This window comes from Equus asinus, chromosome 5, assembly GCF_041296235.1.
Source record: "Equus asinus isolate D_3611 breed Donkey chromosome 5, EquAss-T2T_v2, whole genome shotgun sequence".
NCBI classification, from domain to species: Eukaryota; Metazoa; Chordata; class Mammalia; order Perissodactyla; family Equidae; genus Equus; species Equus asinus.
Window position 1 is genome coordinate 100,168,818 of NC_091794.1, and position 17,548 is coordinate 100,186,365.

Sequence of the window (17,548 nt, forward strand, 5' to 3'; positions counted from 1 at the left end):
TTTTTGATGATGTGACCCTGGACAGGTCACCTCACCTCTGTGCGCCTCGGTTTCCCCATCAGCAGAATGGGGGTGAGGAAGCAAGAGGCTCCAACGAGGAGCTCTGCTGGCAGATTATTGTCACAGAAGGTTCTATGGGCGTCTGCTCGCTTTCATTCCCCCTCCCGTCTTCCCAGAGGGCACTGACTTCTCTCTCCTCTGAGGGGCAGCCGGGCCCCACGGATGCTCTGCGTGTGCGTGTGTGTTTGTTGGGGACACCCCAGTGTCCTCCCCGCTGGTCCGCATCACGCTGAGCCTCAGAGCCCGCGTGACGCAGGAGGCGGTGTTGAAGAACGGGTCGGTACCCTGGAGCAGTGGCTCGTCACTAATCCTCTCTCGGCGCTGGGGTCACTGTCTGGTCACCTGCCCGGCTGTGCCGGGAGCCTTGCAGGCCAGTTAGGAGGGTTAAGACGCTGCACACGCAGGCGAGCCGCCACCAGCATCCTCCCTTGCACACGCCCCACAGTAATTGCTTCCCTGGGTCCTTGTCCCTTTCCCTCCTTCCTCCTGGTGGTGCTCAGGGACGCCCTCCTCCCCTTACCGCAGCATGGCAGGAGCACACAGGCTCTGGGTTTCCGTCCCCACTCTGCCGCTGCCTGGCTGTGTGACCTCGGGCATGTCACCTCACCTCTCTGAGCTTCAGACTTCTCACATCCATATTGCCCGGGCTTCTGAGTGTCCCCATCTGACATCCTGGGGTCCTGTGTTCTGTGATTTCTTTTTCACTCCTGGAGCCTATTTGTGCATGCCTGTCCTTGCTGAATCCAGCTGGGGTCCTTCACCCCATTTCACAGGTGAGGAGACCGAGGCCTGGAGAGACGACTTGCTCAAGGCTGCGGAACCTTGGTTTGAGTCCAGGACAGGGTGTGTGCCGGCTCCTGCCCGGTGGGCTCTCCTTGGCTCCGGCCCTTTATGTGTCCAGGCTGCAGATGAAGAGGGAAGCTTGGAAGCGAGAGCAGTGGCCCAGGTTGCTCGGGATAAACAAGAGGGCCCCGTGAGTGATGTGGCTTTGATGGGGAGAGTGTGTCGAGCGGCAGACCCGCAGGGCCTTGCATTTACCTGTGGGTGGCACAGTCACCAGAAATAAACAGCGGAGAGACCCAAAGTGCACATTAGGTTTCCAGAATAGCCTTGGGAGTTGCTGATTTTCCTCAAAGCTGTAAACATAGCCCTGGGTGGGGCCCCCTGGCCTCCTGGGCACAGACCCCCTGGGCCTCCTGCTTCTTGGCCTGGGTGCCCGGACTGCCTCCCTGCGGGCTTCTGGCCTCGGGTGAGAGCTGGAGCCCCCGAGGCCGAGAGCGGCTGCGGTAGGGTGGAGCGTCCCTGGGGGCTTGGCCGGGCCTGGGTGGGAAGCGGAGTCCTGGGGAAGCAGAGCCCTGGGGAAGCGGAGTCCTGGGGAAGCAGAGTTCTGGGGAAGCAGAGCTGTGAGCACCAGGCTTCCCATCCTCTGCCCCATGTGAGGCAGGCCCAGGCGTCGAGGCGAGAGAAGAGGATCCTGGGAGGAGAGCTGTAGAGCTGGTGGGGACTGTGGAGGTTATCTGGGGAAACTGAGGCTGATGGGGAGGGACAGGTCATGTCCAAGGCCACACAGTGAGTCAGTGCTGCACTGACTCCAGACTCCATCTCCTAAGAAAGGCCCTCGAGGTAGCTCTTTATCCAGGAAACATTTACCTGGTGCCTACTGTGTGCCAGGCTCCGTGCTGTGCTCTGGAGCGGCAGCTGGGAGCCAGAGATGGGCCTGATCTTGCACAAGCTGGGCGAAGTGGGAAGACCAACAGGGGAGCAGGTAACCTCAGGAGCAAGTGACCAGGGCCTTTAGAGCCAGAAGAGGGGCACTTGGCCTTGACCAAGGAGTCAGGGAAGGCTTCCTGGAGGAGGGGGTATAGCATCTGGGTCCTGAAGTTGGCATAAGATGAGGAGGAGAGAGAGATGACAAAGGGGGCGTGTGGATTGGAGCCTTCCAGGCAGAGCCTCCAGCTCATGCTCAGGCCTTGAGTGTGATGCTTCTTGGCACACCTGGGGCTGGGGGCGCCGAGGGGGTTGCTGCCCTAGCATGTGGCTGCTTGCCCCAGGGCTACCCTTTCAGAAGAGGTATGGGGCCATTTCTCCCGTGAGCCTGGTCCCCCAGCCCTTGCTCCTTGGGGAGGGCAGGGTGCCACCCCAGTGAGGGGGAGGATGGGCCACATTTGTGGTGGGGTCTTCTTCCACCCGAAAGAGAGGCAGCCCTTTGACTAATGGGGAAACTGAGGCACGAAACAGCGTTGCTGCAGGGGCTAGGGTGAGGACCAGGGACCCTGCTTTTCCTCGGCTCTGTGGGCAGCTGTCCAGACTCCAGCAGCTGCCAAGCCCCATGAGAGTGCAGCCTTGTCACACACACGCTTGGCGGGGCACTGAGGCCTTCTCCAGGCCTGCGCCCTTGACCCAGCAGCCCCCTCCACAGGGGAGGCTGGGCACACGTGCAAATGTGAGTGTGCCAGGAAGCTCTTGGCAGTGTTTTGATTGCTAGGACTGGGGAGTGACAGTGCAGGACCCATCGGGTCAGTGGTGCCCCAGCCGCCTCTGTCTCACCCGCTCGGAAGGAGGCTTCCCGTGTGCTGTGTTCACAGGAACTCTCACGGAGGGGGAATTGCGTGGGTTGTAAATTTTTTTTGGCTTGGCTTCCCTGATTTTTTTCTATTTTTTGTGTAATCGTTGTAAAATACTCATGATATCAAAACAAGCAGATATTTTCTCTTTTTTAAAATTTACATGGTTTTGACTTTTTGACTTGGTGATACATTACATCACTCAAAATTAAAAAGCCACAGAAGGAGAGGAAATTCGGACACCTGTGCAACATGGATGACCCTTGAGGGCATTAGGCTAAGTGCAATAAGCCGGTCACAGAAGGACAAATACTGTATGATTCCACTTATTCGAGGCACCTGGAGCAGTCAAATTCATAGAGGCAGAAAGTAGGATGGTGGTTGCCAAGGGCTGTGGGGAGGAGGTTGGGGGGTTAGTGTTTAATGGGTGCAGAGTTTCAGTTTCAACATGAATCGTTCCAGAGATGGATGGTGGTGATGGGTGCATCAGTGGGAATGTATTTAATGCCACCGAACTGCACACTCAAAAATGGCTAAGATGGTACATTTGACAGTATGAATATTTTACCATGATTAAAAAAAAAGATACAGAGGGGGACAGAGTGACAAGTCTCCCTCCCATTCCTGTCCCCAGCCACGCTGTTCTCTCTTGAGGCAACCAGTGTCTTCAGTGTGCTGGTGGATTCTTGCTTTCCTCCCTCCTGGCCCGGGTACCGATGGGCAGAGCGAGGATGCCTCCCGCCCCGAGAGCCCAGGATGAGCACACCCTTCCATCCCCGCCTCCAGGACATGAGGCAGCGGCTGGACCCAGATCTTCCCGCCCTGCTGGGTTGCAGGAATTGAGGACCCGAGGCTAGGGGGCCAGAGTCCTGCCTGGAGAGCGCCCCGGAACTCTCCTCCCCTCTCTTGGGAGAAGACTCCTAAGTGGGCACTTGGGAATGTTTGTTGACTGTGTCATGTGGGAAAGAAGGTGGAATGTCAGCCAACAGCCAGACGGAGCTGGGCTGCCGCAGACGCTCTGATCTCCTGTTCTTAGAGTCCCAGAAGCACCCAGCACTCCCTCGCCGGGGTGTCCTCGGGGCCAGCTCTTGTGCCGGCACTGGGATGAGGCACTGGATTGGACCCCAGGGAGGTGAGCTGTCCTCCCATGTCTGTTTGATGGTTACCGGGCGTCGATAGCAGGGCGTTTGGTTTGGCACCCGGGTATCCTGCTGGTGCCCAGGTCCCTGGCCAGTCCCCTTAACAGAGCTGCCACCCTGAGCTGAGCTGCCCATTCTCCAAGGCAGGAAAGACAGCATGAAGCCCTGTGCTGTGGCAGAATCCATGTATCGAGCTGGACTTTGTGCTGAGTGCTTACCACAGACGGACGCATTCAGTACGCCGGCCCCACCCCTTAGACGGGGAGCCTGGAGCCCTGGAGCTTCTGTGCTTTGCCCAGAGGCACACTTCTGCCCCTTCCAGCATCCCTGTCAGGTGGGACCTCTGCAGCCAGCGCCCGGGGGCCTGATGACAAACTGCAGCTGGCCCCGCACCATGCTGTCCATTGAGCGGCGAAGCCGAAAGGACCTGAGACCGTTTTACAGAGAAGAACCTGAGGCCCAGAGAGGCCAAGGTGCCGTCTTAGACCTCAGAGCTGGTTAACGACGGGAGGGCAGGGCAGGGGACCCTCCGTGTGATCCATCAGCTCTCACACACTGTAGCAGCCCCAAGGAGGGGCCTCTATGATCCCCATTTTGTGGATGACCAGGTGGGGATGCTCAGAGCAGGACATCATTTGCCCAGAAGCATGTGGCCGGTAATGTTAGGATTTGGACCCAGTTCGGTCCAGCTCCAAGGCTAGTGCCTCTTTTGCTCGTCACGTGCTAGCCCTGGCTGGTTGGAGGGGTGGGACAGGGGCAGGGCTGTGGGCAGACCCGTCTTGCCCCATGGAGGTGGACCTTTCCCCACGCGGGGTCTAGGACCTGGGAAGTGAGTACATGGCCGGAGCGAACACCCAGCCAAGCGGCTCTTTTCCACGCCAGTGACTGTGGCCCCGGGCACCCGGGATGGGCCCAGTGACTTATCCTGGGGAAGTCATGTCGTGCTCCCTGGAGGAGGTGATTGCAAGCTTGGAAGAGGTTGGGAATGATGCCCCAGAAACGACATGGTGGCCTCCAATTTGGGACGCAGATCCCTCCTCACCATGGGATGCTCGTTGAGTTGTTTCCTTCTCAGAATGGCCTGGTTTGGGGGACAGTGCCCACTCGGGTGTGGTTCCTAGGCAGAGGCACTGGAAGGAGGGCGCTGCCCAGCATACGGCTCTGGATTATGAGCATCCACAGAGCTGCTGGGGCTCAAAGGTGTTGGCAGTAAATGACACCAAAGCAGGAGTGATGCTGGGAACCTGGGCGAATACAGACGCTGGGTAATTAGAACAGGTGGCTCACATAAATGGCCATAATCTAAGATTATGGGGGCAGGTGACCAGGGGCTTCTCTGGTCCCGGGAGGATGCCCTTAAATGCCTTGTGTCTGCTGGGGTGGCTCCATGAGACCAGCTGTGCTCTGCTGGCGGGTGCTCTCCAGCCTTGGTCTCTCCTGCTGGAATGGTGACCTTGTCAGGACAGACCACGAAGGCTGAGCATGTGCCCATGCGTCTTGGGGCATGTCTGGCACAGAGGGCAGAATCAGGACATTTGTTGGGTTTTGCTGGCAGTGGAATTAGTGGTGTCAGCATCTGGCTTCTTTCCCTCTGCCACTGACACCCCTATGTGCCTCTGGTCACCCAGCCAGGTGACAGTGGCATCTAGCGCATTGTTGTTATCATCGTCAACATGATTATTATGGGAGCATAGTGGCTCTGGGGCCAGCCAGTCCTGAGTTCAGGTCTTGCCCAGTCATTTGCAATGTGGTCTGGGACCACTCTCTCAGTCTCTGGGGACCTCTCTGACCATCTGTCATTGGGAGGTCATGAGGATGAGGATGGTGACCCTGAGTGCATGCTCAGGGAGTACCAGGCCCTGTTCTAGGCTCCTGTCATACATGAGCCCATTGAATATTTGCAAGAAAACCCTATGAGCTGGGTGGTCTTATCAAGGCTCAGAGAGGGTTGGTAGTTTGCTCCAGGTCACGGAGCTGCAGGATGTGTAGCTGGGGTTTGACCCTAGACACTCTGGCTTCACCATACACATTGGTTTGAACTCAAAGACTGATGTCGCAGCTGGCCTTGAGACTTTGCAGTGTATCAGATAGCTTTGTGGTCAGTTACGGGCGATGCGGGCAGGAGCCAGAGGCCTAACACCGTTATCAAGGATGATTCTGGATGGAGTTGAGCTCCCTGAAGCTGTCACCTCTTCCAGGCTCCAAGGAAGGGCCACATGCAGAGTCTGTGAACAGCACTGCAAATGTCACATCCAGAGGGACTCTTAGAGACCATGTCACCGATGGGGAGACTGAGGCCCAGGCAGAGAAGGGACTTGCTGGGGTTGCACAGTGAATTAGTGACAGAGCCAGGACTCGAAGCAGGATCTCCTGCCTCCTAGCCCAGAACACTCTCCTCTGCAGGGTGCTTCCCTGTGGGCACTAGACCCCGGCCCGCCCCCTGAGCAGGCTTGCGCAGACCTCACCCACTGGGATCCCCGGGGCCCTGGGCGGGGGGGGGCGGGGTGGGTGCTGTTTCAGGTCGTGGGGGCGGCATGCTGGGAGGAGGCACACATTGATGTGGCGGCTCCTCAAACCCAGCCCAACACCGTCTTGGAGCCCGGGCTCTGGCCTGCCCAGGCCATTACTGTCCTCCCGTAATGGAATCGGCTGCCCTGGTTAAGTGTTCACATTAAATTAATGCCTCCTCCGCGGAGACAATCAGTTGGCATTTAATTTGTGTTTCCTTCTGCGAGCAGCAGAGTACAGCTGGGCAGCTGGGCCTCTGATGGGCATGTGTGTGAGGGATCCCTTCCCGGGATGGGGGCTCGGTGCAGATGCGAGCATCCAAGTCCCCAGGGAGGAGGATGGTGAGCGCGGACGAGGTGATACCTGGAGGCACCCATGAGAGGGGGGCTCAGGGGCATGGGGACATCTCCCCACTCGCAGGCTGGGGGAGCCAGCCCTCCATTTACTGGAGAGAAAAGATGCTCACAGTAAACCAAAGGGGAGGAGGAAGTCGGGAGGTGGGGAGCCTCTGCACGTTTCCACGGGTAGCTTCCTGGGAGGAGGAACTCTGGGAGGGTTCACATTGTGTATTCCCAGCCCCCTCTCTATTTTTTTTCCTTTTTTTAGATTTTTTAAAGATCTTTTAGATTTTAGATTGTTTAAGATTTTTAGATTTTTGCTCCTCTCTTTTTTTTTCTGCCTCAAATGTGAATTGTTTGTGGTGTTAGACAAGGGGGGTGGTGTGGAATGAGGAAGTTGACTCAGTGGTGATTTTTAAGCTCTCTAGGGAGGCTCTGCAGAAGCAACGTAGGTCGGGCGCTCCAGATCTTCACCAGGCAACCCAGACCCCATCAGGGCGCCCCCTCTGATCTGTTGCCCATCGGCTTCTGCGAAACTACATTTGCAGAAAGGGTCCCCTTGGTCTGCCTCTGTGCCCGCACTCTCGTCCTCCAGCTCGGATATTAGTCTAGAGAAGAACCGGGCAGTTAAGGCCCTGGCTCAGCCCTGACTCTGTGGCGGGGCCCAGGGGGAGGCCCTGTCCACGAGGGAAGGGGAGAGAGGCTTCTGTGCGTCTGTGGGTGGGCTCACACAGAGGCTGGGGCAGCGCAGAGCCTGGGGACCGACGGGCAGAAGGGCTCCAGCACGCCCCGGCCAGCCCCAGGCAGCCTGCCTCTGGCTGTGAGCAATGGGGTGAGCTCCCCGTAGCCCGGGTGGGAACTGCTCTCCACCCGTCTGCCCTCTGCCAGAGGCCGGGCCCACGCTTGGCCCAGAATGAAGTTTTCCACTGACGGCGCCCGCCCGGCCTCACCTGAGCCTGCTTCCCATCACCTGAGTGAGTTGGCCTAGGCGTGCCGGCCGCTCGCCCTCCCTGAAGAGGTGTGGAGCATTCCCGTGGGGCCCTCCCAGCTCTCCAAGGTCCGGCCACCGAGCGAGCCGCGGCCTCTGCAGTTCAGATTGAGCCACCTCATTAATTGTCTGCTGTGTGCCAGGGGCGGGACTGGTGTTTTCACCCACACCGCCTGCCTTGTGTGGTTCTCACAGCCACCCTCAGAAGGGGTGGTGTGCTTCCCATTTCACAGGTGACGAAACCAAGGCCCAGAGAGGGTAATTGACTTGCCCAGGGTCACACAGCTGGGAAGCGACAGGGGCCCAGTCTCTTGCTGCCCAGGAGTCTCCGGGACTTTCTCCCCAGAAGCCCCAGGGCTGTCCCTGGAGCCTGGATTGTTTCGCTGGGGCTGCACTCACTTTCCTCTGGAGTCTGAGCCCCGGAGCCTCTTTCTCTGATGGCTCAGGAAGTGAAAAATCTGTGAGTCAGTCCCTCTGCCTGTGACTTCACTTGGCTTTCCGCCCCTCCGCAGGCCAGGCTGTGTCGGCCCCTTTCCTGTGGGTCTGTGTCATCCTGAGCTGATGGGGGAGGGGAGACGCCGGCCCTGAGTGTCGCCAGGGGGTGGGGGCTGGCGTGGAAGCTGCCTATCCCCTCCCCCCAGGGGCCTCCTGGGACTTCTCGTCTATCACGTGGTGCCAGCGGTGGCTCCTCAGGAATGCGGGAGACCACATCTGGCTGGGGCGGGTGCTGCCGCCTCCCCCTCCTGGCCACCGGCCTCACATGTGGGCTCCTTCTGCCAAGATGGTGGCTGAGGCCCCGGATCTCAGCTGCAGTCTCGCTGTGTGGAGTCATTTCCTCTCCCTGCCCTCATCGTCCTGATGTCCCTGCCTCCCCTCCAGGGCCGAGGGCTGTGGGAACTGGGAGAGGGAAGCCGTCTCCTTCTTCCTGCCCTCTTCCTGCCCTGGCGGCCTCCCCCTGCAGAGGCTCTGGAGCCCAGTGGATGGAGCTGAGCAGGAGCTGGTGCTGGGAACTCAGCTCCCGGGGGCCCCCAGGCTAGGGCGGTGCAGACAGAGGATGTTCCAGGCAGAAGGGGCCCTGGCTGGGGAAGGGGCGAGCAGGAGGACTGAGGAGTGATTGCAGCTTGGATTCATTCATTCATTCATTCCCCATTCATTCATTCATTCATTCAGCAAATGCATGCAACAACATCTAACTCCTTACCAAGTGCAGGTGGGTTTTAGGTACAGGGAGTACTGAGTGAGACTAGTGATGGTAACCATAACCAGTTCTCTGCACTGGTGGAGGGGTGGAGCCTCAGCTTTAGACCTGATTCCTCTGATGACTTGTGTGATGGTGCCCCTTCCCTGCGCCTCTTTTCCCACTGGAATGGGCATCTCACCCATGATTTCTCCACATCCCGACAGGCTAGGGCACAGGGTGCCTGAGACCCCCTGCGATGGACGCTGGAGGGCATCACCGTGCTGCCCATACGTGCGTCCGGGCTCCCGATCTGTGGGCTCTGTGGTGTGAGCCCCTGCTTGTCTTTGGCATTAGCCAAGCACCCTCCAGGACTGCCCTTGCCTCGTCCAGCAGCCCATCCCTGCTGCCATGTTGTGAATCATGCCCGTTGGGGCTCCGTGGGTCTCTGGGGATGCTGTGTGTCGGCCCCTTCCTCTTTGGGATCCTGATTTCACACTCAGTTCAAGGCTCCAGGCAATGGGAGGTATAAGCACCGGTCACCAGAGGGATGGGAGTGACTGAGTGGCAGGGAGCAGTGGGCAGGGACCAGGAGATGCGGCCAGTGGCTGGGGGCTGGTCACATGACCGTCAGAGAGTAGGGGAACAGAATGGTTTTTCTTGAGAGTCCCTGGGGTGTGTTGGGCCCACACCTCGTGTCATTTATGGATGGAGAAACCCAGGCTCTGAGAGGTGGAGGCAGAGGCTGGGGGAGGCAGATTCGGGGTTCAGACTCACGTCCCTCCGCCGTCCTCGTGAGCTCTGGCCTGGGCCGGGGGAGTGGCGGGCACTCCGCCGTCCACTCCCTGCGTGACCCTGGGCCTCAGTTTCCTTATCTGTACACTCAGAGGTCTGGACAAGTGAACCCTTGTCCCTTTCAGCCCTCCCTTTTGGAGATTCTCTGAGTCTCAGTTTTCCCCTGGAAAATGGAAACAACCCCGCTTCCTAGCTGTGCGGCCCTGGGTCGTGGTTTAGGACTGACGCTTCCTCCTCAGTAGCACGGAGGTGATAATTCCACCCGGAGGTTACCATGCAGCCTGTTGAGACGAGGTTCTGCCCCCGGCACCTGAAAACGGCGCAGGCGCGTCGTGAGCGCTCAGTGCGCGTCCGCTGCTCCGTCAGCCTGGCGATCCTCGTCCTCGCCATTATCGTCTGTCCTGCCTGCTTCGGAGGCTGCTGGGAGCTCTGTGGATGGAGGGGCTTTGGGGAGCTGGCACGCGTATCAGGCTGTTGTGGGAGGGTGTCTGCAGGCGGAGGGAGAGAGAGGATGCCCGGGGGGAGATGCTGGGGCAAGAGAGGGTCTCTGTGGTGTGGGGGGGCCTGAGCCCCTTTTGACGGTGGGGAAGATGGAGGGGGGTCCATCCCTGTCCCCGGCCTCGTGCGCTGCTCTCGGAGTGAGAGCCACGCCCGATGAACAGCATGGCCACGCTGCCGGGGAACATGGCATCCTGAGGCCGCCTCGAGCCTGGGCTCCAGGAGGAAAAACAACGGAAGTGGCCGCCTGGGCTTGGGGAGAGATAACGTTTGAGAGGACCTGGGAGAACGAACAGGATCTCAGGAGGCTGTGGAGGAGGGAGGGAAAGGGGAATCGGGTACCTCTGAACCTCTGTTTCCTCATCTGCAAAATGGGGGCAATCCTTAGGGGAGGAGAAGGTGATGTGATGTTTTATCTCTCACGTGAATAAGAATGCCTAGCGTGGGCACACCATCCAGAAGGTCACCCGTAAACATCCTCCTCTCCCTTCTCTTACACAGCCTTTTAGGAGAGAAGTTGGGACTTTTAAGAGCTGTTGTGTCCATGTGGGAAGGGGTGGCTCCAGTTGTCTCTGTGCTCTGGGCCTTTATTTTCCCACCTGTAAAATGGGGAGGGGGTTTCTCTGTAGCTTCACCGCCTGCTGCGTGAGCCCCTTTGCTCAGTGGTGCTCCAAGCAGGAGAGTCGGGATGGCAAAGGCTTAGAGGACATGTCATCCACCAGCCCCTGGCCCGTAGTAGGGGCATCCCCTTCACAGTGTCATCCAGCTGCCCCCGGGCTTCATGCTGCCCCATCTTGCCTTATGCTGGTCCCTCTGCCCGAAGCGCCCATCCTGCTGAAACCTTACTCCTGGGGGCAGATCCAGGTTGGGGAGGGGAGGGGCCTGGGCAGCAGGTGTTGACATTTCCCAGCCCACAGCTTGGTGGACAGTTCTTTAGTTAAGCTGCATACTCCTTTCCCCGCGCCGAGTTCCAGTGACTTCGGGGCGTCTGGGGCGCCTTACGAGGCACGTCCCTGTCGTCCTTTCTCCCCGACAGCCGGAGCAGCTGAAGGGCAGAGCTTCTGCATCGTCAACATTGGAGACGCGGAGCCAGGTCTCCCGCCGCAGCGGGGAGGGCCGGGCCGTCCGTGTGGGCAGCGGATTCGGCCTGTCGAGCCAGCTGCCATTGACATGCGGGGTCTGTCCTCAGTCTCCCGGGAGCAGGCGCGCCAGCTGCCCACCCAGCCGGTCTTTGGAAATAAAGGGCCCGTGGAATCATCTGTGTGGGCTTGTCTGGGGTGCAGTTGAGAAACACCAGCGAGGTGTGGGCCACTCCAAGTGCCGTCTGCCGGGAGCTGGTTGGGGAGGCAGCGTGTCCGCCCAATCCTACCCTGGACCTGCTGGATCTGGGTCTGCAGCTGAACACCATCCCCAGGGATTCCCGTGCACATCACAGTGGGAGACTTGCTGCTCTAGAGCACGGGCTTGGGCTGGAGTCCCATCCCTGCCTGGGGGCTGTGTGACCTCAGACAAGTTACCGCACTGCTCTGAACCTCAGCTCGCTCCTCTGCAAAATGGGTTTGGGGAAAAATTCTTTACCTGAGAGGGTTTATAATTCACATGAAAGCTCATGAGATATGCGTACAAGGCACTGAACTGAGTGTGTGGGACCCAGACCATGCTTGCCAGTCAGTGGCTGCTGCTCATGTGTCTGACGATCCAAAGACATGGCTTGTGCTCTCGCTCTGGGTTGACTTGGGACAAGTCACTTTCCGTCTCGGGGCCTCAGGCTCCCTATCTGTACAATGGGTCTGTTGACCCCTCGCCCCACCTTCCTCATGAATAGGCTGCTTAAAGGAAAAGTGAGGGGGCACTGGGCGTCATCTCCAAAGCCCATCTGGGAGATGAGGGGTGTGGGCAAGAGGCCCTGGGCGCTGCGTCTTCGCCCTTTGCTCCCCTCTTCTCTGCTTCTCCTGTTGTCGCTCAAGAGGGGGTAGTGAGGCAGGTCCCCAAAGCCAGGCTGTGGCCAGCACCCCCCAGGGTCCCCCGGCATCTGCTCTGCTCCACGGCTTTGGATGGAGTCCCCCGCCCCCCTTGGAGCAGCGCGGCCAGCAGAGATGATTCAGCTCGGGCTGTGTTCTGGGCCCTGGCCTCCCTTGAGGGAAGTCCCAGATGCCCCAAGCTGCTGGGCTGGGGTGGGGACGCCTGTGAACTTCAACCCACCCGGGATGCCTGTCTCCCACGTTACCCCGAGGCTGGACTCTGGCCTTGCCCCTGACATACTGGGCAACCCTGGGCAAATTCCTCGCACACTCGGGCCTTGGTTTCCCTATTTGCACAATGTGGGGGTTCAGTGAGGTGGCCCCACCTGGGTTAGACCCCTAGGTTCTCTGCTGCCCCTGCTTCGCTTTCTCTGTGTCTGTCATTCCTGGCAGAAACCCCAGGTCCAGTGCCGCTAGATTCTGGACCCTGCAGCCCACGGCAGATCTAGGCCTGGCCGCCCATGCGGGGGCCAGTAAAGACCACAGGGAACGGGGCAGACAGGAGCGTTTGTGTCCTCCGGGAGCCCTGGCCAGGGCTGTCTCCTCTTGTTTGGGAGAGAGGAGGAATTTTCCTCTGTGTGTGCAAACAGTATCCGTTTTCTCTTGTTTCCAAAAGCTGGTGACGTAACCCACTCTTATCCATTCCTCCCCTCTGGCCTATTTTTAGCTGGCCCTGACAGCATCCGAAAAGGCTTCCAGACCTGCCTGCTCTGAGGCCATGTAGGGAGGCGGCCGTGGGGCGAGGAAACAGAGAAGTTCGTGTGTCTGTCCCAGGATGGAGTGGGTAGAGAGGGAACCTACCACTCCCCAAACCCCCGCTTCCTCTGGGGAGGGAGAGGGGTCCCGGTTAGGGCTCTGACGGGCCCTGGGCCTGCGGGGAGCCTGGGGGTTACAGACTGTCTGTGTGTAGCCTCCAGCCTGGGTTTGAGTCCTGGCTCCACTTGTCCTCACCGTGACCTTGGGCATGTGACTCTGTGCCTTGCTGTCCTCACCTGTAACATGGGGATGATGGTGGCGCCTGCGTTAGGGGGCTGTTATGAGGACTGAGTGGCACCAGGCGGCACGGTGCCCGGTACGAGTCTGCGCTTGGCTGAGGTGAGCTGCTGTTGTTACAGTAACCGTGACTGTCATCATGCTGTCCCTACCTTCAGTCAGTGCTGGGGCACCCCGTGAGCCCCGCTGTGCCTTCTCCCCTCTGTCCTTGCCTGTCCCGCTTCAACCGATGTGTGCACGAACGAGGTAACACATGGAATGCCCTGGAACAGGGCCTGGCACAGAATAAGTGGTCAATGAGTGTGAGCTGTATTTATTACTTTTTGTTTTTATGTAAGGGAACAGACCTGGGCTTGAGATCCAGCCCCACCTACTGACTAGCTCTGTGTCTTTGGGCAAGACGTTTGACTTCTCTGAGCCTCAGTTTCCTTTGTCTGTAAGAGATGGGGATGATACTAGCTGTATTGGAGATTTCTTTGCTGGTTAGGGTAGGTGGCAGGGCCAGTAGACGCCAAGGTGGCGGTGGTTAGCACAGTGAAAGTTCATTTCTCGCGGGTGCAAAGAAGAGCCTGAGTGTGGCGCGGGCCGCAGCCTGGCTCCCGAGGGCCAGCTTCCAGACTGCGTGTTGCAGCAACAGCAGGAGCAGCAGCGTTTACGCAGCACTTTACAGTTTGTGTGAAGCGGGGTGGCGGTCCCTCCCGTCCTTGTCTCCTCGTGGTGCTGTGCTCTTGCGTCCAGAGCAGCACTGTCACCACCACTTGGTATTATGGCTTCGCGTCAACCTGGCCGTCCTCCCCACACCGCCCCCTACACGGGGAGTCCCGGAGGGCAGGCAGGGTGGGTCCACTGGGACAGGCTCAGGGTGGGCGCTGGCTTTGCATCAGAGGGCCGGACGGGCCTGGGGAGGCCGCACTCTCACCGCCTGTCCTTCTTGGTCTTGCAGGTGGGAGGAGGAGCTGGCCAAGCGCATGAACCTGCAGACCATGGTGGACACGCTGCAGGAGGTAAGAGCCCTCAGGTCCCCACCAGGAGGGGCTCCGGAGAACCGTGTGGCCAGTAGGCACATCCATGGGGCAGAGCAGGGCCAGTTCCCAGCACAGACCCTGCTCTCTCACCTCCTGCTGCCTCAGTGTCTCCTCCGTGGAGCCAAGAGGCCTCTTCTGCTTCCCCTGCGTCGGAGCTGGGAGGGGACCAGCACAGTGATACGGAAAAGCTCGGGTCCAGGAGTTGGGCAGCCTGGGGGCAAGTCCCGGCTTGCAAGACCTGACTTGGGGCCGGATGCCTTGGAGAGGGTGGGTGGGCCTCCCTGGGGGGCTCCTAGCCCCAGCGGGCTCTCGGTGGCAGCCGGGAGAACATTGCCTTGCTGTTCCCGGGAGCTCTGTGTTCTGGGCCCCGCTTCTCGCCCACCTGCCATGTGCCCGGAGCAACAGACTCCACCTTCTAGCCTCTGTTTGCCTCTAGTCAAACGGGCACAAGAACAGAGACTCCATGAGAAGGCCTAGAAAGTTCTTTCAAACATTAAAAAAATTGCTTCCTGATATTTAAAGCACTGATCTTCTAAGAAAGTTAGAGACACGAAAGTCACGTCAATATGTAGAAGGCAAAGGATGAACACCCCCCGTCATAATAAAAGCTTTCTACTTTACACACATAACATGTTCACGTCAAAAACTGAAAATTCAGAAAAACACTGAGAAGAAAATAAAACACTTCTGCCCCTCCATGGTCATAAATTGGTGTGGGATCTTCTGGTCTTTTCTGTGCAAACATACGCATATTCTAGGTGTACATTCGGTCAGGGTGACACATGTGACATTGCCGTTTTTGAAATCAGAGTTGGTCAACTATTGGCAATTTCACATGAATCGACCTAATATTTTAACCTAGTGGGATCCCCTGTGACATGAATCTGCTCTTTTTCTCTCAATACCTGCCATGGATTTTTCCATGTGATAAATATTCCTTTGAGAGGTGCTTTACGCTGCATGCTGCCCGGCAGTGAGCAGGCCGAGCGGGAAGCCAGGCTGGGACGAGGTCCTTGGCCCCCCTCCCTGGCACTCAGGCACCCGGCCTGGTTGGATGTCAGGTGTCCAGTCCCTCCTACCCCGCAGGGTGCCCGGCCCCCCCTAAACGCTCCCCCATCTCCATCCCCTAGGCGGCGCAGGAGGCCGAGGCCATCCAGGAGGAGATGAACGAGAAGATCGAGCGGCTCAAGGCCGAGCTGGTGGTGTTTAAGGGGCTCATGAGTGATGTAAGTGCCACGGCTGCCGCCCCAGGTGTCATGACCTCCCCCACACCCATCATGCGACCTGCTTCATTCACTCCGAGGCAAGCTCGGCTTCTAGTTAGAGTCCTGGCTGGCTGCGTTTGAGGATGACGGATGCATCAGAGACCAGGCGCCCTCCCCCACATCTGCTTCCCTTGGTCTGAGTAGAGATGCATTAACCTGCCGCTTAACCCTCCCGCCCACCCGGGGCTCCCCATGGTGTGTGTGTGTTCGCTCCGACTCCTTCCCCACTCGCCACGATGAGGGCGGGTGGTGGCCGTGGGCCTCGGTGTCTGGGCGTGGGTTGAGGGAGACCCCCAGGTCTGGTCTCTGCCAGCCTGAGAGACCCCTCAGGCCAGTGGTCTTCAGCAGGTTGCTTGTGAAGTCGGGAAAGGCCAGTGTGTGGGTCCTTTTGACTATCGGAGCCCTTCCGAGTGACTGTGGTTGGGCGGGGTGAGCTGTTGGCAGCGAAGGCCTCCTTCCTGCTGGGGACCCGGGTGTCCTGCCCCCTTCAAGCAGCGGGCAGTGTGTAGGAAGAGCTGCCAGAAAGGAGGAGCCAGACATGGGTGACTCAGCCCAGTGTGGCTTCTGGTCCTAAGGGGCACGAGGCTGGGGTGGCTGGAAGAAGCCGTGGGGTTTCCAGGTGCAGGCCACCTGGCTGCCCCTCCCTGGATTCCAGGGGGACCCCCTCATCCTAGGCCGCCTCCCACTGTCAGCTGTGGGAGGAATCCTGGAGAGAGCGCCGCCTTGGCAGGCCCCTCGGCGTCGGGACCACGGGCATGCGGGGTGGGAAGAAGGGACGTCTTTCAACAGAGGGAGCTGTTTTTCTGTTTTCTTTGCTCTGACAAAATAAACACTGACACTGTGTCTGCTAAGAGGGTGCCTTCCAGCCCTTAGGGAGACTGGCAGACGGCCTCGCATTGTCCACGTGGCGGCAAACCTTTAGCTCCCACGCCCCCTCCACCCCCTGCCCCAGCTGAGCAGCGCTGGCCCCGCCCTTCACGCCCAGGACAAGCTCAGGGCCCCCTCCCCCCTGGGATCTCCCACCTCTCTGTCCAGCAGGAGCCTGGGAGCGACTCCTCTGCCCCCATGCTTGCATCATCCCTCGCTCACGTAACCCCTGCTGTCCTCCCTGCAGCCCATGACAGACCTGGACACAAAGATCCAAGAAAAGGCCATGAAGGTGGACATGGACATCTGCCGCCGAATCGATATCACGGCCAAGCTGTGCGATGTCGCACAGCAGCGGAACTCGGAAGACGTGTCCAAGATCTTCCAGGTGAATAGGGCCACCTCCTCCCCAGCCGCCACTGCCACCCGCCGCTGCCACCCTCCCGAGCGGCCAGTCCTCCCCCCTGCCTGGCCGGCCCCCGTTTCCCTCACATCCCGCTCACTCCCCTTCCCCCAGAGGTAGCCTTTACCCAACCCTCTGGCCTTCCCAAAAAACATTGTCAGGGACTCGTAGACTTGCAGGCTTACCATCGTCCAGGCTGGCCCTTCATCCTGAGGCTCCAGACACCACTCATCGGGGGCGGGGGTGACGTGACGGCTTCAGGGAAGGAAATGGCGGAGGTGGGACTGGAACTCAGGGCTCCTGGCCCCCCAGGGCTCCATCCGTGGGTTCATGCAGGGTCCCCACTTCCGATCTTCCTCTGGGCGCCATCGCCACGCTCAGGGAGCCCTGGCCAGGCTGTGGGAGCCCTGGGCCAGCTGGCCTGCGCCCTGGCAGATGAGCTGCAGAACCCCGAAGAGGAGCTGTTGGCCTTTGACTAGTTTCCTTTCCCACTGAGGAGTCTCTCAGCCCCCAAAACGAGCAAGTGTGTGTGTCCCGAGAGAAGACCATGGGTTAGCACCGGCGGGCTGTCCTTGGGGAGGGCTGGGGGCTAGCCCGCTGCCAGAGGGGCCCGCGTCCTTCTCCGAAGGCTGCTTCTTGAGTTTGGGATTGTGGTTTGGCTTTTGCTTGAGCCCAGGGCAGTGCGGTGTGTTGGCGCTTTAAGTGTGTGACTGTGTGTGGAGCTGGTGAGGTCTGGGCTTCCCTGGGGCCTCCATCCACCTCCGTGCCTTCTCGCTGCCCCTCCACTGGGAAGCGGGGGACAGCCCTGCAGGCTTCGTGCGGTTTGCTCGTCTCGTGTCTGCTGGGAGCGGAGGGAGCTTGGGGAAGCTCGACCGCCTGTCTGATGCCTTTGCGTGGGTGCAAGAGG

General features: G+C 59.3%; 1 protein-coding gene across 1 annotated transcript in view; it reads left to right on the forward strand.

Annotated features, from left to right (window-relative positions):
* IFFO2 (intermediate filament family orphan 2) overlaps positions 1 to 17,548 on the forward strand; it is a 46,833-nt gene that overhangs the window by 17,766 nt on the left and 11,519 nt on the right. Inside the window, exons 2-4 of the mRNA XM_044769844.2 lie at positions 14,025 to 14,085; positions 15,237 to 15,332; positions 16,486 to 16,626. Coding sequence (XP_044625779.1) covers positions 14,025 to 14,085; positions 15,237 to 15,332; positions 16,486 to 16,626 — 298 coding nt within the window. The remainder of the gene's footprint in view (positions 1 to 14,024; positions 14,086 to 15,236; positions 15,333 to 16,485; positions 16,627 to 17,548) is intronic.